The sequence below is a fragment of the Schistocerca gregaria genome, chromosome 11 (genome assembly GCF_023897955.1).
Source record: "Schistocerca gregaria isolate iqSchGreg1 chromosome 11, iqSchGreg1.2, whole genome shotgun sequence".
Taxonomy (NCBI): domain Eukaryota; kingdom Metazoa; phylum Arthropoda; class Insecta; order Orthoptera; family Acrididae; genus Schistocerca; species Schistocerca gregaria.
The window spans coordinates 111,014,460-111,041,582 of NC_064930.1; the positions used below are offsets into that span (position 1 = coordinate 111,014,460).

The 27,123-nt window shown below is 45.1% G+C and overlaps 1 protein-coding gene and 1 pseudogene across 1 annotated transcript in view; both read left to right on the top strand.

Annotated features, from left to right (window-relative positions):
• Window positions 1-27,123, top strand: part of LOC126295311 (probable cationic amino acid transporter) — a 575,633-nt gene that overhangs the window by 451,637 nt on the left and 96,873 nt on the right. The window contains exons 5-6 of the mRNA XM_049987757.1: window positions 8,980-9,188; window positions 22,947-23,118. Coding sequence (XP_049843714.1) covers window positions 8,980-9,188; window positions 22,947-23,118 — 381 coding nt within the window. The remainder of the gene's footprint in view (window positions 1-8,979; window positions 9,189-22,946; window positions 23,119-27,123) is intronic.
• LOC126295527 (5S ribosomal RNA) lies at window positions 23,410-23,526 on the top strand (annotated as a pseudogene).

Sequence of the window (27,123 nt, forward strand, 5' to 3'; positions counted from 1 at the left end):
ACATTGGAACAAACGGTTTAATGACCAGCTTTCCAGATAATAATGTAACATGGAGCACAATGAGGCAATAATGCACAGTTAGTAAACAATAATTTTTAATTATGAAAGGAATAAATCCACACACGTTTATCACTCGTCATGAGAAATGATAATCGAGTTGATGTGTCTCACCCATTTTCTTAAGGACATTTAATTCTGCTTGCCGTTCTTCACTCTTGAGTACACTACACTCGTCTTTGTGATATGTATTGTAGTGTCTTTCAATTGAAAACATACGCTGGCCGCCTATTATTCGGCGGCACAGCAGACACTCTGAGTTTTCACCAGCGGCTACAAAAAAGAATTGCAGTTCCCAGTCATTTCTAAACGACTGAGAACACAGATCTCCCGTCCTTTGCTTTTTCACAGTAGCTGCCATTTCTCAGTACTTCTCTGTTAAAGTTGCGGTCACCAGGGGTAAACGAGACTGGGTATGTTGCGCTCTTGCCTGTACCACATAAACGGGGAAGTGGCGCTGCCGCCGTTCATTTAGGACACACGTCTAATAACAGATGCCGGCCGTTGTGGCCGTGCGGTTCTAGGCGCTTCAGTTTGGAACCGCGTGACCGCTACGGTCGCAGGCTCGAATCCTGCCTCGGGCATGGATGTGTGTGATGTCCTTAGGTCAGTTAGGTTTAGGTAGTTCTAAGTTCTAGGGGACTGATGACCATAGATGTTAAGTCCCATAGTGCTCAGAGCCATTTGAACCATTTTTAATAACAGGTGTCGCTGTCGCACATGTGCAGAACTTCTGCACGTCTGCACATTGTGCAGCGTTTGGCCGGCCCTGCTCTAGAACCATCTTCAGATCTGAAATGACAATGATACTTATTTAGTATTCCACAAATGGAAGCCTATTTCGTCTTATCTGATCAGCATCAAATGTACCAGAACGTACCAGCTATTTCACTTACAGGAGTAACCCGTCCACTCTCAGCAACCTTCACATTAAATTGGTTGGCAGAATGGTCGTCGTTTCTATTAATTATAAAACTATTACCGACAGGTAGCGTCTCGTACATTTGTTACATTACATATGCATATAATGTATTAAGTAGGTTTCTCTAATTTGCTTTTATCTGTAAAAATACTTGGTTAAGATCTATAGTTGTCAAGGTTAAAATCTGTACTTGTCAAAATTAAGATACACAATGTAATTATCGTTTTTGTACAATCGAAAACAGAGATTTCTATATCTGTGGCGCTGGTCTAGACTTCTTTTCCTCTATGGCCTGTGTTATGTACATAGTTCCGCGTAGTCAGCGCATACACAACTTTCCCACTAGAGCGCACACCGCTAAGCATAACAGCGCAGGCGCAGCGCTCGTCCGTCTCCGCACTACGAGATGGCGCTGCCTTAGAGACGGACCAAATTCTGCTACCGCCGATCTGCATATTCATATGTAACGCAGCCAATGAGATTGCTGCTAACATAGAACATTTTCTCCTCGCGGATAACACTCGCACAGTGATACAGGAACACGCGAGATATTATAACGAGTGTTCAGACCTCCGATTAGGGGTCTGCGTTAGTCTGCATTTATCTGCACCTGTCTGCACCAATCTGCATTAGTCTGTACCAGTCTGTAGTCAAGTTTCAGTCTGCGCCTAATAAGATTATCATATTCCTGTACATAGCCATGAAGAGAACTGAACAGACACTTTCTCAAGTATCAGAGATATGTGAGAATAAGATTAACGTACCAGGACCAAAGGAACTTCAGATTGTCAATTGTAAATAGCATCCAGAACCAAGTTGAGTTATTTTTATGCTTGTTATTATTTTAATAAACGTGTGTGAAAATTAACCAAGTTCTGTTTAAAGTTGGTCACAGTCAATCTGCTACTCTAAGCGTGCAAGAGGCATTTCTATCGTCTGACCTAACGGCAGAAGAGAAACACTCCACGATAAGACCACGAGACATATTGCTGACACTCGCCTACTTCGTTAGAGCGACAAGTCAAATAATCTGATGGTGTGTGTACCGAAGGTCTTACAGTACGCACACCACAGCCTGCTTCCGTGGTTCCCGCTATTTCGGTGCTGTGCGCCAGCCGTTCAGTCATCTGACGTACATCGCCGTGGGTGAGAGGGCCGTCCAGGAGTGCCCGTCAACGACGCCAGGCGCTCCACGCATCTTCCAGATTATTCACCGTGCACCATCTCTCATCCTTCGGCTTGGACTTCTATACGCAACAGTGACCATCTCAGTAAGTCGTCATAAAGACTAAAATAGGCGTTGTGATTGAACTCGCTTTGCTCGTTGAGGATTAAATCCGCATCTTTATTTTTGTGTGTGTATACAGGGTGTTACAAAAACGTACGGCCAAACTTTCAGGAAACATTCCTCACACACAAATAAAGAAAATATGTTATGTGGACATGTGTCCGGAAACGCTTAATTCCCATGTTAGAGCTCATTTTAGTTTCGTCAGTATGCACTGTACTTCCTCGATTCACCGCCAGTTGGCCCAACTGAAGGAAGGTAATGTTGACTTCGGTGCTTGTGTTGACATGCGACTCATTACTCTACAGTACTAGCAACGAGCACATCAGTACGTAGCATCAACATGTCAGTGTTCATCACGAACGTGGTTTTGCAGTCAGTGCAATGTTTACAAATGCGGAGTTGGCAGATGCCCATTTGATGTACGGATTAGCACGGGGCAATAGCCGTGGCGCGGTACGTTTGTATCGAGACAGATTTCCAGAACGAAGGTAACGTTGACCACGTCACTGTATGGAGAGTGTTACGGGAGAACCAGTTGTTTCCGTACCGTCTACAGCGTGTGCAGGCACTATCAGCAGCTGATTGGCCTCCACGGGTACACTTCTGGGAATGACAATGTGTCAATCCTCATTTCAGTGCAAATGTTCTCTTTACGCATGAGGCTTCATTCCAACGTGATCAAATAGTTAATTTTCACAATCAACATGTGTGGGCTGACGAGAATCCGCACGCAATTGTGCAATCCCGTCATCAATCCAGATTTTTTGTGAACGTTTGGGCAGGCATTGTTCGTGATGTCTCGATTGGGCCCCACGTTCTTCCACCTACGCTCAATGGAGCACGTTATCGCGATTTCATATGGGATACTCTACCTGTGTTGCTACAACGTGTGCATTTACAAGTACGACACAACATGTGGTTCCTGCACGATGGAGCTCCTGCACATTTCACTCGAAGTGTTCGTACGCTTCTCGACAACAGATTCGGTGACCGACGGATTGGTAGAGGCGGACCAATTTCGTGGCCTCCACGCTCTCCTGACCTCAACGCTCTTGACTTTCATTTATGGGGGCATTTGAAAACTCTCGTCTACGCAACCCCGGTACCAAATGTAGAGACTCTTCGTGCTCGTATTGTGGACGGCTGTGATACAATACACCATTCTCCAGGAATGCATCAGCGCATTGGGGATTCCGTGCGACGGAGGGTTGATGCTCGTATCTTCGCTAACGCAGGACATTTTGAACATTTCCTGTAACAAAGTGTTTGAAGTCACGCTGGTACTTTCTGTTGCTGTGTGTTTCCATTCCATGATTGATTTGAAGAGAAGTAATAAAATGAGCTCTAACACGGAAAGTAAGAGTTTCCGGAGACATGTCCACATAACATATTTTGTTTCTTTGTGATGAGGAATGTTTCCTGAAAGTTTGGCCGTACCTTTTTGTAACACTCTGTATTTCAACTTCTTCTAAAATGTCAATAAACCGTTCCTTATGAGCTCCATGTAGGATGTCTAAGTTTTGTTCAATGTTCGTGACTGAGTGCACCGAAATAGCGGGAACCACGGAAGCAGACCACGGAGGAGAACAAGTATACACCAGCGCCGTGGGTATAGAAATCGTACAAAAACGATAATTATATTGTGTATTTTAATTTTGACAAGCACAGATTTTAACCTTGACGACTATAGTTCTTAACCAAGTATTTTTAGAGATAAAAGCAAATCAGAAAAACTCTACTTAATACAGTATGTGCATATGTAATGTAACAAATGTACCGGACGTCACCTGTCGGCAACAGTTTTATAATTAATATAACTTGCGTGCATTCTGCCAACCAATTTAATGTGAAGGTTGCTGAATGTGCACGGTTTACTCCTGAAACCGAAATTGCAGGTACGTTCTGGTACATTTCATGTTGATCAGATAAGACGAAATAGGCTTCCATTAGTATCATTGTCATTTCAGATCTGAAGATGGTTCTAGAGGAACCGAAACCGGTCATGTGAATAAATATTTTGCAATCAATGACGGATTATAAGTAACATTGCACCAAAAAGTGATTGTGGTATCCCTGCAGACATTATGTCTCTTTTTGCAAAATTCCTGTAACTCTTCCTCGCTTTCACAGAGGATAGGTCTGTGGCCAGCGAATCACGTAATTAATATTCTTTCACCATAAACGTTAAATAATACGTTCTCGGTTTTCCAGCCGCGTCAATTAAAATAAAATGCTGGAGCTTTCGATGGCCATCTCTTCCATTGTCGGCAGGAGTTTACTGACTACTGGGGCTGTTTCTTTTCTTTTTTTTTTCCTCTATTGATTTTCAATTCCCCCAAAGGGGGCGGGCTGGAAGCAGCTTACTACGCTGCTCTACAGCCTACAGACTTTGTGAAAAAGATGAAGAGAATAAATAATAAAAACAGGCGATAAAATCGGAGACTTAAAGAGTAACATGCCGGAAAAAAACTCGTGGAACTTAAAACAAATAACAGAGGGATGATGATGCTAACAAAATACATACGAAGCAGACAGGTAAAACAATAGAGAGACAATTAAAAAAACAAGGCGACAGTCTGGTTTCTGTTCGCAAAAGACATAAAACGCACCTAGCGACAACATGGTTTCTGTTCGCAACACGAGAGAGACTAACAAAAATGAACAGTCACTGGAACACTGCACTAAAAAGTTGGCAAATGTGACATACCACAGGCAAGAGCAGGTGGGGGGAAACTGGACAGATGATGGGAAAATAAAAAGGGGGGATGGAGAGGAAAAGCGGAAGCGGGAAAGGAGCCAATGGAGGATGAGGACCCATAAGAGGGGTGGGGGGTGCTGGGCAGACGTGACAGGAAGTGGGAAAGGCAGAGGAGGGGAATAAAAAAGGACTCAGGGGAGGAGAAGGGAGGTAGGGAGAGGTTTGTTGGGGCGAAAACAGGATGGAAGGGGGGAGAGGGAGCCCAGGGAAAGGACAGAGGGAAGGAGGGTGGGGTGATCAGAGTTGATAGGAGGGGTAGATGGAGGGAAAGAGTGCATCATGTGGGAGGGGGAGTTGATGGAAGCCATCTTGGGAAAGGAGATGAAGGGTGTAGAGATGGTGGGTAGGGGTGACACAACAGTGAACACGTGGCAGGGGGCGGGGGTGGGAGAGGAGCAACCAGGGGGTGAGGGAAATCAAAGCGGTGGGAGGTGTAGCGTATGCGGATATGTTCGAGGAATAAAACGCACCTAGCGACAACATGGTTTCTGTTCGCAACACGAGAGAGACTAACAAAAATGAACAGTCACTGGAACACTGCACTAAAAAGTTGGCAAATGTGACATACCACAGGCAATAGCAGGTGGGGGGAAACTGGACAGATGATGGGAAAATGAAAAGGGGGGAAGGAGAGGCAAAGCGGAGGTGGGAAAGGAGCCAATGGAGGATGAGGACCCATAAGAGGGGTTGAGGGTGCTGGGCAGACGTGACAGGAAGTGGGAAAGGCAGAGGAGGGGAATAAAAAAGGACTCAGGGGAGGAGAAGGGAGGTAGGGAGAGGTTTGTTGGGGAGAAAACAGGATGGAAGGGGGGAGAGGGAGCCCAGGTAAAGGACAGAGGGAAGGAGGGTGGGGTGAGGATCAGAGTTGATAGGAGGGGTAGATGGAGGGAAAGAGTGCATCATGTGGGAGGGGGAGTTGATGGAAGCCACCTTGGGAAAGGAGATGAAGGGTGTAGAGATGGTGGGTAGGGGTGACACAACAGTGAACACATGGCAGGGGGCGGGGGTGGGAGAGGAGCAACCAGGGGGTGAGGGAAATCAAAGCCGTGGGAGGTGTAGCGTATGCGGATATGTTCGAGGAATAGGAGCAGATGGGGGAAAGGAATGTGGTCAAAGAGGATCCGCATGGGGGACGGGAGGCGTATACGGAAGGCGAGGCGGAGTGCATGACGCTCAAGGATCTGGAGGGACTTGTAGAATTTGGAGGGCGGGGGGGGGGGGGGGAGCAGATATCCAGGTGGGACTGCCACAACACAGGATGGGACAGATTAAGGATTTATAGGTGTGGAGGATGGTAGAGGGGTGCAACCCCCGTGTCCAGCTAGAGAGGAGCCCCCGTGTCTGGCTAGAGAGGAGTTTGAGGAGTTGGAGGCGGTTGTGGGCTCAGGATTGGATGGAGTGGAGATGAGGGATCCAGGTAAGGTGACGGTCAATGGTGATTCCAAGGTAGGTGAGGGTGGGGGTGAGGCAGACAGGACAGCCGCAGACGGTAAGGGAGAAATCCAGGAGCCGGAAGGAGCAAGTGGGACGACCTACAACGATTGCCTGGGTCTTGGAAGGATTGATTGTCAGGAGCCACTGGTTACACCAAGTGGCAAAAAGGTCAAGGTGATTTTGGAGAAGGCGTTGGGACCGTCGGAGGGTAGGAGCAAGGGCAAGGAATGCGGTGTCATTGGCATATTGCAAGAGGTGTACTGGAGGGGGGGGGGGTTGGGGCATATCAACTGTGTAGAGGAGGTAGAGGAAAGGGGAGAGGGCAGAGCCCTGGGGCACACCTGCAGAGGGGTAGAAGGTGTGGGAATTGGCATTATGGATGGTAACATAGGAGGGGCAGTGGGAGAGAAAGGAGGCAATCAGATGGATGTAGTTGATAGGAAGGGCACAGGTTTGGAGTTTAAACAGGAGACCGGGATGCCAGACATGGTCGTAGGTCATTTCGAGGTCGAGGGAGACAAAAATGGAAGAGCGATGGGAGTTAAGCTGGAGGGAGAGGAGATGAGTGAGGCGGAGGAGTCGGTCATCGGCAGAGAAGGAAGGTCGAAAACTACACCGGGTGTTGGGGAAGAGGTGGTTTTGGCGGAGGTGGTGATGGATGTGCTGGGGAAGGACGGATTCCAAGAGCTTGCTGGACGCCGATGTGAGACAGATACGACAATAGGAAGAGGCGTCAGATGGAGGCTTGTCCCTCCAGATCCTTGAACATCATGCAGTCCCCCTTGCCTTCCGTATACGCCTCCCGTCCCTCATGCGGATCCTCTATGACCTCATTCCTTTCTCCCATCTGCTCCTATTCCTCGAAAATATGCGCATCCTCTACACCTCCTGCCACCTAGGTACCCCTCACCCCCTGGTTCCTCCTCTCCTCTCCCATCCCTTCCACCTGCCACGTGTTCACTGTTGTGTCACCCCTACCCTCCACCTCTACACCCTTTATCTCCTTTCCCAAGATGACTTCCTCGAACTCCCCCTCCCAGATGATGCCCTCTCTCCCTCCACTCATCCTTCCTATCAACTCTGATCCTCACTGCCCCTCCTTTCCTCTGTCCTTTTCCTGGGTTCCGTCCCCCCTTTCCATCCTCTTTTTTCCCCACCTCCCCTCTCTCTGCCCCATTCTCTCCCTTGAGTCCTTTTGCATTTCCCTCGTCTGCCTTTTCCCATTCCCTCTCGCATCTGCCCTACCCCTCTCCCCCCTTATGAGTCCTCTCCCTCCTTTGGTTCCCCATGCCTCTCGTTTTTCCTCTCCTTCCTCCTTGTTTTCCCCCACATCCAGGTCCCCCCCCCCCTATCTGCCCTTGGCTAGGAAGTGTCATCTTTGTGCCAACATTTTTGTGCAGTGTTTTACAGTGAGTGTTCCATGTTGTGTGTCTTTTGGGAAGTGTTACGAACGGCCGTCATACTGTCGCTGGATGTGATTTTTTATCTCTTGCGAACAGAACCCAGACTGTCGCCATGGTTTTTAATTGTCTAACATGTTACCTGTCTGCATCCTGTGTATTTTTATTCGCTTTGCCAACCCTTTGCTTTGTTTTAACTTTCCCCAATTTTCCGCCGTTTTACAATATAAGTCCCCACGTTATCGCCTGCTTTTATTGTTTCTTAACTTCTCCTTACATTTTAAAAAGTCTGTAGGCTGCAGAGCAGCGTAATAAGCTGCTGCCAGCCCACCCCCTCCGGGGGGAATCGAAATACAATGAAGGAATAAAAACAGCCCCAGCAGTCAGTCAACTCCTGACGACAATGGCGGAGATGGCCGTCGAAAGCTAGAGGGTTTTATTCAAATTCACGCGGCTGGAAAAGAGAGAACGTTTTATTCAAGTATGCCGTCATGAAAGACTCCAAGGACATGTGCTGATTAGTGACACACCGGAATCTTCCTTTTGTTTCGTTGATTGCTTGTTTGGTGTAGAGAGCAGACAGTAGCAAAGAAAGACTACAGTCTCCAGAATGAGATTTTCACTCTGCAGCGGAGTGTGCGCTGATATGAATCTTCCTGGCTGATTAAAACTGTGTGCCACACCGAGACTCGAACTCGGGATCTTTGCCTTTCGCGGGCAAGTGCTCTACCATCCTTTCTTTCATGAGTGTTAGTTGTGCAAGGTTCGCGGGAGAGCTTCTGTAAAGTTTGGAAGGTAGGAGGCGAGATACTGGCAGAAGTAAAGCTGTGAGGACGGGGTGTGAGTGGTGCTTGGGTAGCTCAGTTGGTAGAGCACTTGCCCGCGAAAGGCAAAGGTCCTGAGTTCGAGTCTCGAGCCGGCACACAGTTTCAATCAGCCGGGAAGTTTCAAAGACTACAGTGCCTTACCAGTGCTTTTGCACATGAGAAGCACTGTGCTAGTTTGGAGCAGACGCGGGGTCCGTATTTGACCAGTTCAGCGCAGAATAGCGAGAGGCCTCAGCGACAGGGTAGTGTTGTGTAGAGCGCCGCTGATGCTGACGTGGACGGCGCCGCAGGTCGGCCGCCGGACTTCCTGGCGTGCCTCATCACGCTGCTGATGACGCTGCTGATGGCGGCCGGCGTCAAGAAGTCGCTCATCTTCAACAACGTGCTCAACGCCATCAATCTGGCCGTCTGGGTGTTCATCATGTCGGCCGGCCTCTTCTACGTCGACGGCCGCAACTGGTCCGAGCACAAGGGCTTCCTGCCCTTCGGCTGGTCTGGGGTGAGTCCGCTCAGCGCCTGTGTGCCTTTACTTTTGTAGACGTAGCTGCAAACTCAACCCATTCTTAGCTCTCTAATAAACTTTACCATAAAATTCAACTATATGGTGCTGGAAAGTGTTTGCATACTGTGACATACTGTGGAGTACGTCTACGCCTACGTCATTACTCTGCTATTCACAATAAAGCGTCTGGCAGAGGGGTCACTGAATCACCTTTAAGCTGTGAATCTTCAGGTTTTGGCGGCGCAAGGACTGTTCCATTAAGTTTCGGGTGTGCAGCCGCAAGAAATCTCCTTCTTCTTCTAATATTTCGGCTGAAAAACGTTCAGCCATCTTCAGAGTGAGCTGCAAGACTGCCGCTCCAGTTTCTTTTTCTTTTCTTTATTGTATTTCAGTTCCCCATCAGGGTGGGCTGGCAGCAGCGTATGCGCTGCTCTTCAGCCGAAAGACAGAGAACAAACAATAGAAAACATTTGAAAAGAACAAAGGAGAGAATATGGTGAACATAGATATAAAAAAGGGGGAACATCATGGAAGGCAATAGACAAAAAATGGGGTGACTGTAAAATGAAGATAAAAAACTGTTTAAAAGTAGCACACAAAAAGCCACACACTGTGACGATTAAAAGAACACAAGGCACAGTATGACTGTAGCACAAAAGTATCGAAGGATGGCATAGCACATAACGTAACACTGACGGCGAACCTCAAGGCAGTACACAATTAAAATCACACCTCTTGACGCACAGGAGAAACAGCACTAAACACAACACTGATATGCCACACTGACGATGATCAAAACAGAGGATCTGCCAGGCGATAGGAGATGAGGGAGAACTGAAGAAGGGAGGGAGGGGAAGAGATGGGGGAGATAAGCGGGAGGGGGGGGGCGCTGAAGAGGGCCAGGTAGGGAGGGATGTGGGAAGGAAAGAGGCAAGTATGGGGTGCAGGGTCTCAGGGGACAGGGTGGGGGGCGAAAGGAGGAGAGGGGGAGGCGTTGGAAATTGCCCTGATGAAGGAGATGCAGGGTGTGGAGGTGGAGAGAGGGAGGGATACAGCGGTAGAGGCGCAGCAACGGGCGGGGGGTGGACCCGCTCCAGTGCTCGCTTCGTCCCTTTATACTCGTGTACCGCGCGACCGCGCATGCGGCAACAGATTCGAATGCGCCAGAGACGTCGGTCGGCGGCAGAGACGTGCATAAAGCGTGAGTTGTATCTATGACTCCGCAGTCGATCTGTGTTGGCATATCGATACATCATTGTGAGCTGCACTGCGACGACGTCTTTGCGAGATTATTACACCAAGTGCCGGATTCCATGATTTTTCAAGGTTGAAACCACTGTCTCTATTAATTAAATTCGTCGTCAAGCGAATTTCAATTGCCTCCATCACTATCGAGTCCCAAAAGGATGACGTAGTTGCCACAATTTCGACGTTGTCATACAACATACTGTGACCTTTATCAATACAGTGCTCTGCCACTGCCGACTTGTTAGGTTGTAAAAGTCGTGTGTACCTGCGGTGTTCTGTACATCTTTGTTGGACAGTACGAGTTGTTTGTCCGATGTAAGAAAGGCCACATTCGCATGGAATTTTGTAAACTCCAAATCTTCGGAGCAGCAAATCATCTTTGACGGAGCCCATGAGTGCAGCTGTCTTGGGTGGAGGACGAAATATCACTCTTACTTTGTGTCTGCCAAGAATGCGTTCTATTTTTGATGAGAGGAAACCCACGTATGTCAGGAAGGCCATAGATTTAAAGGTTTCTTCATCTTCTTATGCTTTCTTTGTGACCTGACGAAAGCAGTCTGCAAGATGAACTTTCCCACTTACAAAGAGTGTTTGAAGACAATGGGTACTCTCCACGACAAATACAGGGGGCACTGAAAATGAAACCGAAAGAGGCCACAAAGAAACCTTTAAATCGATGGCCTTCCTGCCATATGTGGGTAGCCTCTCATCAAAAATAGGACGCATTGTCGGCAGACACAAAGTAAAAGTGATTATGCACGTCTCTGCCGCCGACCAACGTCTCTGGCGCATTTGCATCTGTGGACACGTGCTCAGTCGCGCGGTACAACAGTATAAAGGGACGAAGCGAGCACTGGAGCGGCAGTCTTGCGGCTCTGAAGATGGCTGAACATTATACCGCCGAAATATTAGGAGAAGAAGGAGATTTCTTGCGGCTGCACACCCCAAACTTAATGGAACACCTTCAAGTTGTCTCTCTACCGTTCCACTCTCGAACGGCACGGGCGACAAAAGAGCACTTAAATTTTTTCTGTGCGAGCCCTGATTTCTTTTATTTTATCGTGATGGTCAATGCTCCCTATGTAGGTGGGTGCCAACAGAATGTTTTCGCAATCGGCGGAGAAAACTGGTGATTTTTAATGATTGCCACTCCAATTCACGTAGCATGTCTGTGGCACTATCTCCCTTATTTCGCGATAATACAAGACGAGTTGCCTTTCTTTGGACTTTTTCGATGTCATCCGTCAGTCCCACCTGATGCGGATCCCACACCGCACAGCAATGCTCCAGAATAGGGCGGACAAGCGTGGTGTAAGGAGTCTCTCTTTAGTAGACCTGTTGCACCTTCTAAGTGGTCTGCCAATGGATCGCAGTCTTTAGTTTGCTCTACCCACAACGCTATCTATGTGATCCTTCCAATTTAGATTATTTGTAATTGTAATAGCAAAGTATTTAGTTGAATTTACAGCCTTCAGATTTGGCTGACTTATCGCGTAATCGAAATTCAGCGGATTTCTTTTAGTACTCGTGTGAATGACTTCACACTTTTCTGTATTCAGGGTGAATTGCCACTTTTCGCGCGATACAGATTTCTTATCCAAATCATTTTGCAATTCGTTTTGGTCATCTGATGACTTTACAAGACAGTAATTGACACCATCATCTGCAGACAATCTAAGACGGCTACTCAGATTGCCTCCTATGTCGTTAATGTAGCTCAGGAACAATACAGGGTCTATAACACTTCCTTGATTCTTGAAACTTCCTGCCAGATCAAAACTGTGTGCCGGACCGAGACTCTAACTCAAGGCCTTTGCCTTTCGCGATCAAGTGCTCTACCTTATTAAAAAAAAAATGCATCGGCTGGAAATCGAACCCAGGCCACTAACTTTTAAAGACGTACATGGCATTCAGTATTCATTCCATTATTTCATTGTAAGATCGTAATCGCTGCAGACGATGCACAGCTTAAGGGGGGTAGGACGTCAAACGGGCCAACTTGGAGCAGGAGAGTCGCCACAGGACATTTTAATTTCCACTGTCTGTCATAAAACTTTGTCAGCATGACCAGGCAGGATTCATTCTCTCTCAGAGGACAGCCGTCGATCAGCTGGGTATTGTATGTGCGAATAGTGTGTGGGGCAGCGGGTGGAATAATTGTTAATGTTCCTATTATTTATTTATTGCTGTTCTTTGCCATTCTCAACTCTGGCTCTCTAACTACAATATTGGCAACCAGAAAGTGATTAGCAAAACGTGAAGCCAGTAATTAGAATTCCCAGTGCCCACTTCATCTGAGAAATACATTTATAGCTACAGCTTATAGCTCTGATGAATTAGGAAATTGTCTGGGATTCATAATCAAAAACCATTCTCTCTAAAATGTTCACTATATTCTGAAAGTCACAGACCAAAAAGAATCCACACAATCCAGCTACCAGAGGAGTTCAGAGTCTAATGCGCTGATGCCACTATAACTGTTCAAATTAAATGTTTAAGTGAATGCTCGCCGTAATTTGATGATAATGTTCATCAAGCGCCACACTAAATAGTGGTAAAATGTCTGTTCTGCGGCGGCACGTGAAAATACGACATACGCAAACTAAAGATTGATCATGAACGTCATCCCAAAATTAACACTTCACTCGAAAACGATGTCATGGTTACGCGTATCCCGAGTAACTTATTACGGCATCCGAGTCTATTTATAGCAATGATACCGACGCGACGCGACGCGACTCCCGGCACAGGTGGTGCGCTAATCAGCGTCTGGAGAGAACTGGGGCCTTCCTCTCTTGCGCAGCGTTCTTACATATAAAGCCGCGGTGCGGACGGCTAAGGGAACGCCTGATCAAATCCGCTCTCCCGACTAGCCGCTGGGCTAATAATGCACCACTTTAAGTTATCGAATAAATCATTGCTTCCTTTGCTGATGGCCGATGAAGCTTTCAATTTAATTGTGCAATCAGCACACAAGTAAGTAATCATAATAAAAGTCTGACGTGGCTAAGTCCAATATTTTGGGCGAGAGAATTAATTTAATTACACTACACGCAGTAGACAAGCTCTGAACTTGCCCTTTGGAAATACGCTATAGCTATAGTTTTATAGTTATTCAGTTGAAACTTCTCACATCTTTGTGATTATAGTGGATCTCCCTTCTACTTAAACTTAAACATCGTAGCTTTATTTATTCGCCTACTTAATCTATCTTGCTTCCTTAATTTTTAAGATAAAAACCAGTAAATCATGAATTTCAACTAAAGTTTTAATTTGTGAGATCCAGAATACTGTTTCTACTAAATTATTATGCAAAAGGAATCTAAACATAAATTTTTAAGCTTCTAGCTCTTTTCTGTTGCGCCAATGATTTATACAGAAAAACATCCAAATCTCGAAAATGGTTAAAATTATTAGACTGATATCCAACACATATTGATTTTGTATTACTCCTGACATGCTAGAAACGTTTCAGGTTATTTACTTCATTTTAAAGTATTGCGCAATATTTATTATGTTAGAGCTAGTTACAGTGGACTAGGCTGGCACAAAATGGAAAGACTGATGTGAATTTTGTAAGGCGTGAGTATGCTGCTTCCCTACAAGTGTACATGCTCGCCTTCGCCGTATGACAAATCCCAGCTCAGAGACTGCTTCAAGTTGGTCTTCTCTGAGGATAGTTTCTTGGTTTTCCATTTCAAGTCAGGTTTGTATCCACACTCTAGTTTCCCGAGTTTGGGTTTCCCTGTTTACCTTCTCTGATCTCCTAGCGTCACGCTCTGAAAGATCGTTTCTTCCAGCTTGGGTGCATCAGAATATGAGGAGGGTATTGCCCTTATGTAGAAGGTTTGTTCTTTTAATATCCAAGTGAATCTTAAGCATGAAACCTATCCACAACAAATAAACGTAAAGAAAAGGAAGGGAAGTTGCTTCTTCTGTAGTGGTAGCTTCTCACCATTTGGAAATGAAATTTACTTCGCAGCAATATTTAACCGTCAATTTAAAGTAAAGAAAAGATTTCTCCAATAAATTACATAACATTTCTCCTTTAACTATTTAAAGTTTTCTTTACTGGTGTGTTTGTACATGTGGCTTTGTCACGCTTGCTTTTCCGAACATGAACTAATACAATGTGGAATGACTCTCAATTTTGAAGTAAAGTACAAGTAAGAAAGTTTTTGAACAGCTGTTTATACTTAGGATGTTTTTATCAAATTATGACGTTCTTCCTAAATATAAAAAATGAATGCTTTGAGGTCTGCATGTTGTTGAGTGATAATGTTGTCCGCACATTGTCCGAGCAGCCAGGTACAACTATTGGTCTTCGCGGCAGGGAACAAGTGCCTGTCCCTGAGTAACACACACATCGTCCACAGCCATCGCATTCTCTCTCGTCCTGTTAATAATCGATAACTTTTTCCTCGTCCAGTTCCATATCGCCATGTTCTCTCTACAAACGAAGGCGTGAGCCAATGTGTCAAACAGCGTGTTACAAAAAGGTATGGTCAAACTTTCAGGAAATAGACCTCACACAAAAATAAAGAAAAGATGTTATGTGAACATGTGTCCGGAAACGCTTAATTTCCATGTTAGAGCTCATTTTAGTTTCGTCAGTATGTACTGTACTTCCTCGATTCACCGCCAGTTGGCCCAATTGAAGGAAGGTAACGTTGACTTCGGTGCTTGTGTTGACATGCGACTCATTGCTCTACAGTACTAGCATCGAGCACATCAGTACGTAGCATCAACAGGTTAGTGTTCATCACGAGCGTGGTTTTGCAGTCAGTGCAATGTTTACAAGTGCGGAGTTGGCAGATGCCCATTTGATGTACGGATTAGCACGGGGCAATAGCCGTGGCGCGGTACGTTTGTATAGGGACGGATTTCCAGAACGAAGGTGTCCCGACAGGAAGACGTTCGAAGCAATTGATCGGCGTCTTAGGGAGCACGGAACATTCCAGCCTATGACTCGCGACTGGGGAAGACCTAGAACGACGAGGACACCTGCAATGGACGAGGCAATTCTTCGTGCAGTTGACGATAACCCTAATGTCAGCGTCAGAGAAGTTGCTGCTGTACAAGGTAACGTTGACCACGTCACTGTATGGGGAGTGCTACGAGAGAACCAGTTGTTTCCGTACCGTGTACAGCGTGTGCAGGCTCTATCAGCAGCTGATTGGCCTTCACGGGTACACTTCTGTGAATGGTTCATCCGACAATGTGTCAATCCTCATTTCAGTGCAAATGAACATTTGCTGTAACGAAGTGTTTGAAGTCACGCTAGTACGTTCTGTTGCTGTGTGTTTCCATTCCATGATTTGAAGTGAAGTAATAAAATGATCTCTGACATGGAAGTTAAGCGTTTCCGGACACATGTACACATAACGTATTTTCTTTACTCTTGTGTGAGGAATGTTTCCTGAAAGTTTGGCCGTACCTTTTTGTAACACCCTATATAATGTGACAACGGTTACAGTACGGTATGAGCTACCAAAGCACGACTCACGGCCCATCCTCACAGCTTTACTTCTGCCAGTACCTCGTCTCCTACCTTCCAAACTTTACAGAAGCTCTCCTGCTAACCTTGCAATACTAGCACCTCTGGAAGAAAGGATATTGCGGAGACATGGCTTAGCCACAGCCTGGGGGATGTTTCCAGAATGAGATTTTCACTATGTAGCGGAGTGTGCGCTGATATGAAACTTCCTGGCAGATAAAAACTGTGTGCAGGACCGAGACAGGAACTCAGGACCTTTGCCTTTCGTGGGAAAGTGCTCTACCAACTGAGCTACCCAAGCACGACTCACGACCTGCCGCGCGGAATAGCCAGGCGGTTTGAGGCGTCATATCATGGATTCCACGGTCCCTCCCGCTGGAGGTTCGAGTCCTCCCTCGGGTATGGGTGTGTGTGTTGCTCTTAGCATAGGTTAAAGTAGTGTCTAAGTCTTGAGACCGATGACATCAGCTGTTTGGCGCCTTAGCAATTCACAAACATATCACGACCCGTCCACAGTTTTACTTCCACCAGGTTATTGCTATGTTGCGCTAGATTATTTTTATGTTAACTGAATCTTTCGTGAGTTCTTGGTAGGAAACATTATACACACATCAAAAAATGTTTTTCATCACCTCGGTGCCGAGAGTTCAGGAAACGGTACAAAAAATTGGAATAGAGATCAACATAACATTTTCGCCCTTTTTGTTGCTCATGAAAACCACACATTGCATGTTGTACCACCATACAGCGAGACCTTCAGAGGTGGTGGTCCAGATTGCTGTGCATACCGGTACCTCTAATGCCCGGTAGCACGTCCTCTTGCATTGATGTATGCCTATATTCGTCGTGTCATACCTTCCACAAGCTGATCAAGGCACTGTTGGTCCAGATTGTCCCACTCCTCAACGGCGATTCGACGTAGATCACTCAGAGTGGTTGGTGGGTCACGTCGTCCATAAACGACATGCCCGAGATTGAATAGGGCTTTTTCAACCTCAGGCATGTTCGATAGGATTCATGTCTGCAGAAAATGCTGGCCACTCTAATCGACCGATGTTGTCATTCTGAAGGAAGTCATTCACAAGATATCCACGATGGGGGCGCGAATTTTCGTCCATGAAGACGAATGCCTCGCCAATATGCTGCCGATACGGTTGCACTATCGGTCTCATTCACGTATCATACTGGCGTTACGGCGCCTTCCGTGATCACCAGCGGCGTACGTCGATCCCACATAATGCCAACCCAAACAGCAGGGGACCTGCACCTTGCTGCACTCGCTGGACAGTGTGTCTAAGGCGTTCAGCCTGACCGGGTTGCGTCCAGACACGTCACCGACGATTGTCTGGTTGAAGGCGTACGTGACACTCATCGGTGAAGAGAACATGATGCCAATCCTGAGCGGTCCATTCGGCATGTTGTTGGGCCCGTCTGTACCGCGCTGTATGGCGTCGTGGTTGCAAAGATAGACTTCGCCATGGACGTCGGGTGTGAGATTGTGCATCATCGTAACCTATTGCACACAGTCTTGTGGCTGCACAAAAAGCATTATTTAACATGGCGGCGTTGCTGTCAGGGTTCCTCCGAGCCATAATCTGTAGGTAGCGGTCATCCACTGCAGTAGTAGCCGTTTGGCGGCCTGAGCGAGGCATGTCATCGACAGTTCCTGTCTCTCTGTATCTCCTCCATGTCCGAACAACATCGCTTTGGTTCTCTCCGGGATGCCTGGACACTTCCCTCGTTGAGAGCCCTTCCTGTCACAAAGTAACAATACGGACGCGATCGAACCGCGGTATTGACCGTCTATGCACTGTTGAACTACAGACAACACGAGCCGTGTACCTCTTTCCTGGTGGAATGACTGGAACTGATCGGATGTCGGACCCCCTCCGCCTAGTAGGCGCTGCTCATGCATGGTTGTTTACATTTTTGGACAGGTTTAGTAACATCTCAGAACAAAGAGACTGTCTCTGTGATACAATATCCACAGTCAATGTCTCCCTTCAGCAGTTCTGGGAACCAGGATGATGCAAAACTTCTTTGGTGCGTGTATTATACGAGGCGTATCCCGGAAGTAAGGTCCGATCGGTCTCGAAATGGAAACTGCTGTGAAAATCCGATAAAGCTTTGCATAGTTGTATGAGACAGGCAAAATACCCTCAGACTTCAAGAAAAATATAATAATTACAATCCCAAAAAAGCAGGTGTTGACAGACGTGAAAACTACGAAACTATCAGTTTAATAAGTCATAGCTGCAAAATACTAACGCGAATTCTCTACAGACGAATGGAAAAACTGGTAGAAGCCGACCTCGGGGAAGATCAGTTTGGATTCCGTAGAAATATTGGAACACGTGAGGCAATATTGACCCTACGGCTTATCTTAGAAGCTAGATTGAGAAAAGGCAAACCTACGTTTCTAGCATTTGTAGACTTAGAGATAGCTTTTGACGATGTTGACTGGAATACTCCCTTTCAAATTCTGAATGTGGCAGGGGTAATATACAGGGAGCGAAAGGCTATTTACAATTTGTACAGAATCCAGATGGCAGTTATAAGAGTCGAGAGACATGAGAGCGAAGCAGTGGTTGGGAAGGGAGTGAGACAGGGTTGTAGCCCATCCCCGATGTTATTCAATTAGGAGTAGCTACTAAAATCCATGGAGAAGAAATAAAAACTTTGAGGTTCGCTGATGACATTGTAATTGTGTCAGAGACAGCAAAGGATTTGGAAGAGCACTTGAGCAGAATGGATAGTGTCTTGAAAGGAGGGTATAAGATGAGCATCGACAAAAGCAAAACGCGGATAATGGAATGTAGTCGAGTTAACTCGGGTGATGCTGAGGGTGTTAGATTAGGAAGTGAGACACTTAAAGTAGTAAACGGGTTTTGCTATTTGGGGAGCAAAATAACTGATGATGGTCGAAGTAGAGAGGATGTAAAATGTAGACTGGCAATGGCAAGAAAAGCTTTTCTGAAGATGAGAAATTTGTTAAGATCTAGTATAGATTTAAGTGTCAGGAAGTCGTTTCTGAAAGTATTTGTACGGAGTGTAGCCATGTATGGAAGTGAAACATGGACGATAAATAGTTTGGACAAGAAGAGAATAGAAGCTTTCGAAATGTGGTGCTACAGAAGAATGCTGAAGATTATATGGGTAGATCACATAACTAATGAGGAAGTATTGAATAGGATTGGGGAGAAGAGAAGTTTGTGGCACAATGTGACTAGAAGAGGGGATCAGTTGGTAGGACATGTTCTGAGGCATCAAGGGATCACCAATTTAGTATGTAGGGCAGCATGGAGGGTAAAAATTGTAGAGGGAGACCAAGAGATGACTACACTAAGCAGATTCAGAAGGATGTAGGCTGCAGTAGGTACTGGGAGATGATGAAGCTTGTACAGGATAGAGTAGCATGGGGAGCCGCATCAAACCAGTCTCAGGACTGAAGACCACAACAACAACAGTGGTTTTGGACAGTGTCTCTAGTATGCCTGTTGATCTCATGATGTCTGTCTTTTTGGTTCTGAGCTCACAGTGAGCACGTAAAGATGCCCACCAAGTACGAGTGCTCGTGAGAGATTTCCCCTGATTTTATGCAGCCCACACGACACACCTGTCGTGTTTGTCCTTCTTCTCGGCCGCACTCTTCAGGGGCAATGAGGACGCCCCAGCATCGCTTTCGATGGGAGGTATTTGATCACAGCCTGTACTTCGAACCCTATGATTTTCATCTGTGCTGACACGAACCGCCGGCTATGAAGTCAACGTTTTGGCACAGACAACGAACTGGAGATCAGCGTAGAGAATCGGCGAAAAGTGCACTCGGCTGCCTTCTATGACGAGGGTATTGGAAAGTTAGTACTAACAAGGGAACCTGCCCATCGCACCCCCCTCACATTTAGTTATAAGTTGGCACAGTGGATAGGCCTTGAAAAACTGAACACAGATCAATCGAGAAAACAGGAAGAAGTTGTGTGGAACTATGAAAAAATAAACAAAATATACAAACTGAGTAGTCCATGCGTATGAAACGCAACATCAAGGATAGTGTTGGCTTAATAGCGCTGTGGTCCCGTGGTTGGCATGACAAGCTGCGGAACGAGGGGTCCTTGGTTCAAGTCTTCCTCCGAGTGAAAACTTTAACTTTTTATTTTCAGATTTTCTCGATTGATCTGTGTTCAGTTTTTCAAGGCCTATCCACTGTGCCAACTTATAACTAAATCTGAGGGGGGTGCGGTGGGGAGGTTCCCTTGTAAGCTACGACAAACGTGTCAGACGGAGCGGAAACGATTAGACACTTTGCCGGAAGATCAGGTTAAGTATAGCAAATAAAACACTTCTGATTTTCACCGTGGCATCCATTTCGCGACCATCGGACCTTGCTTTCGCATACGCCTCGTATTTCATACTTTTTGAACAAAACTTGGAAATTAGAAAAAAAGGTCAAATATTTTTTGAAGTAATAAAGTAGATTGTAGAAGTATTTCATTCAGCTTTGGCTAATGCACGAAATCAGCATGGACCTACATTAGTGACATAAATCGAGAACAGCTGTCAACATAGAAGTAAATGTCCTCAGAGCAGTGAAGCAACTTAAATCACTTAATAAAAGCAAGTCTTCTGGTCCAGACTGTATACCAATTAGGTTCCTTTCGGAGTATGATCATGCATTAGCTCCATACTTGAAAATCATATTCAACCGTTCCTTTGGCGAAAAATCCATACCCAAAGATTGGAAAGTTCCACAGGTCACACCAATATTCAAGAAAGGTAGTAGGAGTAATCGACTAAATTACGGGCCCATATCGTTAACCTCGATATGTAACTCAATTTTAGAACATATATTGTGTTCGAACATTATGAATTACCTCGAAGAAAACTGTCTATTGACACACAGTCAACATGGTTTTATAAAACATCGTTCCTGTGAAACACAACTGGCTTTTTATTCACATGAAGTGCTGAGTGCTATTGACAAGATATTTCATGTCGATTCTGTATTTCTGGATTTTCGGAAGGCTTTTGACACTGTACCACACAAACGGCTCGTAGTGAAATTCCGTGCTCATGGAATATCGTCTCAGTTATGTGACTGTATTTTGTGACTTCCTGTAAGAGACCTCACATTTCGTAGTAACTGACGGAAAGTCATCAAGTAAAACAGAAGTGATTTCTGGCGTTTCCCAAAGTAGTGCTACAGGCCCTTTGCCGTTCCTTATCTATATAACGATTTTGGAGACAATGTCAGCAGCCGTCTTCGGTTGTTTACAGATGACGCTGTCGTTTATCGACTAATAAAGTCATCAGAAGATCAAAACAAACTGCAAAACGATTTAGAAAAGATATCTGAATGGTGCGAAAAGTGGCAGTTGACCCTAAATAACGGAAAGCGTGAGGTCATCGACATGAGTGCTAAAAGGAACTCGTTAAACTTCGGCTACATGAAAAATCAGTGTAATATAAAGGTCGTTAATTCGACTAAATACCTAGGTATTACAATTACGAACAACTTAAATGGGAAGGAACACAGAGAAAATGTTGTGGGGAAGGCTAACCAAAGGCTGCGTTTTATTGGCAGGACCCTTAGAAAATGTAACAGACCTACTAAGGAGACACTATGCTTGTCTGTCGTCTTCTAGAATACAGCTGCACGGTGTGGGATCCTTACCAGATACGACTGACGGAGTACATCGAAAAAGTTCAAAGAAGTGCAGCACGTTTTGTATCACCGTGAAATAAGGGAGAGAGTGTCACAGAAATGATACAGGATTTGGGCTGGAAATCATTAAAAGAAAGTCGTTTTTCGTTGGGACGGCATCTTCCAATCACAAACTTTCTCCTCCGAATGCGAAAATATTTTGTTGACACCGACCTACATAGGGAGGAACGATCACCACGATAAAATAAGGGAAATCACAGCTCTTATGGAAAGATATAGGTGTTCGTTCTTTCCATGCACTATACGAGATTGGAGTAATAGAGAATTGTGAAGGTGGTTCGATAAATCCACTGCCAGGCACTTGAATGTGATTTGCAGAGTATCCATGTAGATGTAGATGTAGATAAGGAGAAGTTGATCGATGAACTTGAAATTGTTAATCAGCGCCTCATTTGCTGATCACGATTTTGACCATGATACAAAGGGTGGTCGTACCTTTCACCTAATCTTGTCCATTTCTTTTAGACAAACCTTCAACATTTGTAGTTCTGTCTTCCTCAGTTGCGTGTAATATTGTGGTATATTGATAATTTTTACTTATGGACCGTCTGACAGCAACTGAATAAAACACAATTTTAGTGACATACGTGTTTCGCCTTTATTTTCTACTGGCATTATCAGTGGCAGGTTGCGTGGACAATTTCTTACATGCTACGCTCCTGTTGTAATTTTGGTGTTGTTGTTCTTATGAATACCAATTTGTTGTTTTTTTCCCACATTCCACAGCACTATGAAGAGAACGCTAAAATGCAACAGGAGCGTAAGATATAAGAAACTGTCTACGAAACCTGCCACTGATGATGCCTTGCAGAAAATATAGGCGAAACGCGTATGGCCTGAAATTGTGTTTTATTCAGTTGCTATCAGACGGTCCATAAGTAAAAATTATCAATGTACCATAATTTTAGACAAAACACTTAAGCATTCTTTTTTTCCAGTTTTTTTTTCATGTACTGTGTCATTTGTCAATTACGTTTAGCTACTTACCTGCAGTTATTTCTGAAGCGTTTCCCAGATTTTATGGTTCAAACCCGAGTCTGGCCATCCTGATTGAGGTTTCCCTTGATTTTTCTAAATCGCTTAGAGCAAATGCCAGGACGGTTCCTTCCCCAGCCTTTTCTAATCTGATGGGACTGAGGACCTCGCTATTTGGTCCCCTCCCCGAATCAACCAGCTGACCAACCGACCGTAGATTTTATATGTAGTCTGTATACCTGTCTGGCTTTGCCGAAGCAGCCGGCTGGTGAGACTGCTGACTCACCGCTGACGCGCCACCTGTTGTGCGCAGGTGCTGACGGGGGCGGCGACCTGCTTCTACGCCTTCATCGGCTTCGACATCATCGCGACGACGGGCGAGGAGGCGACCAACCCGCGCCGCTCCATCCCGCTGGCCATCGTCGGATCGCTCATCGTCATCCTGATCGCCTACGTCACCTCCTCCATGATGCTCACGCTCATCGGTGAGTCGCCCCTTCCCTGGACAGCCGCTCCCTCCAATTACTGCGCTTCCTGCGTCGTTCGCTGCCACACCCCATGCTCGATCGGCTCCATCTCTCTGTTAAAACACGAGATTTCGAAGCTGTTCAAACTGTAATAACTAACAATACCCACTTCCACATTTTCCTCCCGACTGCAATCATTCTTCGAGCATCCGCACGATCTATACAGCTGATGCACCAAACTGAGTCTCCCCATTGTAAGTACTTATTATATCTCTTAAAAAAATAATGTGGAACTAATACATTTTAGTAGGCAACGGCCTTGCCGCAGTGGATACACCGGTTCCCGTGAGATCACCGAAGTTAAGCGCTGTCGGGCGTGGCAGGGTCTTGGATGGGTGACCATCCAACTGCCATGTGCTGTTGACATTTTTCGGGGTGCACTCAGCCTCGTGATGCCAATTGAGGAGCTACTCGACCGAATAGTAGCGACTCCGGTCAAAGAAAACCATCATAACGACCGTGAGAGCGGTGTGCTGACCCCACGCCCTCCTATCCGCAACCTCCACTGAGGATGACACGGCGATCGGATGGTCCCGGTAGGCCACTTGTGTCCTGAAGACGGAGTGCTTAATATGTTTTAGAGGAAACACTCTCCTAGTAAATTTGTTTGACCTATGATTTATCCTGATCTGTTACTGATTTTTAGTGAAGTTAGTTTTTACATTTAGCTTTCAAAAAAAAAGTACAAAAGAGATATAATAAGCAAAATAATGAATTTCGTAGCTTGCCAATTACGTATTATATCTGGTTTTATCGAGCGCCAGGCCCCCTACAAATTACTGTAAATGCAATAGCGTAGTATTACTCAACTCCAGTTCACTGGTCTGAAATTAATACTATCACAGAAAATAGAGAAGTTTTAATAAAATTATTTCACTGGATTCCTTCAATTAATCTCATTGAACATTTTTACATAGTTTCTTCCGCTCCGGCTGTCAGGCATTGTGCTGTGAAAAAATATTTTTAAATGTACCTCGTAATGGCGGCTAATTGTTAACAGTCAGAGATCACTGTTACGCGCTGCGCAGCAGCTGGCAACATGCTAAATAATTTTCATTAAATATTCTTTTCATAAGATAAATGTGGCTTAGGTTCTTGAAATAACACACGGAGATCACCTTATACTAATATATTCTTACTAGGACACAGTTTAGACCATTAAATATTTGCAATTACGTTACGACAGAAACAAATGCTAGTGCAGCACAATAGCTTGCGTACCTTATTCCAGCTAACACCAGAACGAACAGAACAAAACAGACTAGACAGAAGAATGAGCGTTGCATTCTCACAAAGATAATAATACTTCTTTTAATTACTTACACATATTATTCTATACAATAAAAATAATGTCTTTTCCGCATCTATCGATCTATATTGTATATTTTTACAGTTAGTGTTAATACCTTTCGCAGAAAAAATCGATGTTTTCAGTTCATTTTGAGTCACATACAGTCATTTTTATCCATGTTTCACCTCGATAATGGTGAATATTGCAAAAGAGACACTACATACTCCAGTATTGTGAAGCTGTCACTTTACTTGTCAACCAATCTCAGCCTCCAATAGTCTGAGCGATCCCTCCAGCTTTACCCACACAATTTCACTCCCTCTTCTAACCAATAGTACTGGGTGGTTACAATTGAACTTTGCCAAACTTGGCAGCATTAATGTCCAGTGTAGGTTACAGTACACTTGTTCGCCCACTGCTCGAATACCGCTCACCTGTGTGGGATCCGGATAGGGTTAATAGAAAAGAATAATTACAATAAATACTAATTATAATAAATAATTATTTTTATTCTTGTTAACATATAAAGGAAGTCAAATGAAAAGGGTACAGGTGGTAAAAACTAAGTAAACTGTTTATTATATCGAAAGTAACTGCCAAATTGTTGAAAATAACTTAAAAGTTACTCGATTACCTTAGAAATAATAAAGAGTTTCGTTACCTTTTTTTCCCTTATGTCTCGTTCTCATTTCACTGTTCCTTATAGGGTGTTTCACGATTCATGTCACATACTTCTAGAGATTGTTGAGGGGATTTAGTGTATCAAGTTTTACATAGAAAGCCATGTACGGAAACGTCACCCAACTATGCTACAGAGCGTCAAAGTTAGAGGCGACGGCCAGTGTAAATGTATGTAGACACAAATGATTTCGTGATGATGGTACAACCATTCTAGGCAGATGGAGAGGGATAAATGTATCAGTTTGAGGTAAGGGTCGCTGTATTGGAAACGAAAGAGTCGGAACTTACAAGCGAAAACCGTTCCGATACGTCCGAAAGTGGAATACGTGTGTTGGTACTGTTATTGCTAAAATTGTAGGGTAGGCAACTTTCAGAGGGGGTGGTACCGACCAAAACAAGAATAACTGTCGAGTAAACACGGGATCTAACATGCCTACATTAAGAGCTGTGACCACTTGTTCAATAGGGGAGATGGGTTTCACAGTAGCGAAGATGCACTTTAAAGCCCATAATTTGTTCTTTTTCTCCATATTATCCTCTCTGAAAGTTGCCTAGCTACAACCTTAGCAACAACAGTACAGGTATATGTATTCCACTGTCTGAGGTATCAAAACGGTTTTCGTTTATAACTCTCGACACATTCGTTTGCGTTACAGGGACCCTGACCTCAAATGGATACATTTGTCCTTCTCCATCAGCATGAAAAGTTTGTAACATCATCATGGAATCACCCTATACAGGGTGTTACAAAAAGGTACGGCCAAACTTTCAGGAAACATTCCTCACACACAAATAAAGAAAAGATGTTATGTGGACATGTGTTCGGAAACGCTTACTTTCCATGTTAGAGCTCATTTTATTACTCCTCTTCAAATTACATTAATCATGGAATGGAAGCATAGAGCAACAGAACGTACCAGCGTGACTTCAAACACTTTTTTACAGGAAATGTTCAAAATGTCCTCCGTTAGCGAGGATACATGCATCCACCCTCCGTCGCACGGAATCCCTGATGCGCTGATGGAGCCCTGGAGAATGGTGTGTTGTATCACAGCCGTCCACAATACGAGCACGAAAAGTCTCTACATTTGGTACGGGGTTGCGTAGACGAGAGCTTTCACATGCCGCCATAAATGAAAGTTGAGGTCAGGAGAGCGTGGAGGCCACGGAATTGGTCCGCCTCTACCAATCCGTCGGTCACCGAATCTGTTGTTGAGAAGCGCACGAACACTTCGAATGAAATGTGCAGGAGCTCCATCGTGCACGAACCACATGTTGTGTCGTACTTGTAAAGGCACATGTTCTAGCAGCACAGGTTGAGTATCCCGTATGAAATCGTGATAACGTGCTCCATTGAGCGTAGGTGGAAGAAGATGGGGCCCAATCGAGACATCACCAACAATGCCTCCCCAAACACTCACAGAAAATCTGTGTCGCTGACGTGATTGCACAATTGCGTGCGGATTCTCGTCAGCCCAAACATGTCGATTGTGAAAATTTACAATTTGATCATCAGAATCGAGGAAGTACAGTACATACTGACGAAAGTAGAATGCAAATTAAGCGTTTCCGGACACATGTCCACATAACATCTGTTCTTTATTACGGCCGTAGTTCCCCCTTGCTTTCAGCCGTTCGCAGTACCGGCACAGCAAGGCCGTTTCGGTTAGTGTTACCAGGCCAGATCAGTCAATCATCCAGACTGTTGCCCCTGCAACTACTGAAAAGGCTGCTGCCCCTCTTCAGGAACCACACGTTTGTCTGGCCTCTCAACAGATACCCTTCCGTAGTGGTTGCACCTGAGTATGAGTGTAGTTACGATATTTTTTAAATCGGATCACCCTGTATTTTGTTAAATTGCTGAAGAGTGCCAACATTGCAGCTGTACTGAGAATCTAATCCACAAGACTAAGCAACTCTAGTGGTTTTTTTTTCTTTTTTGGAGAGCGTTCCACCGCTGGTCTGTGCATTGTGTTGTGTACCGGCGGCAG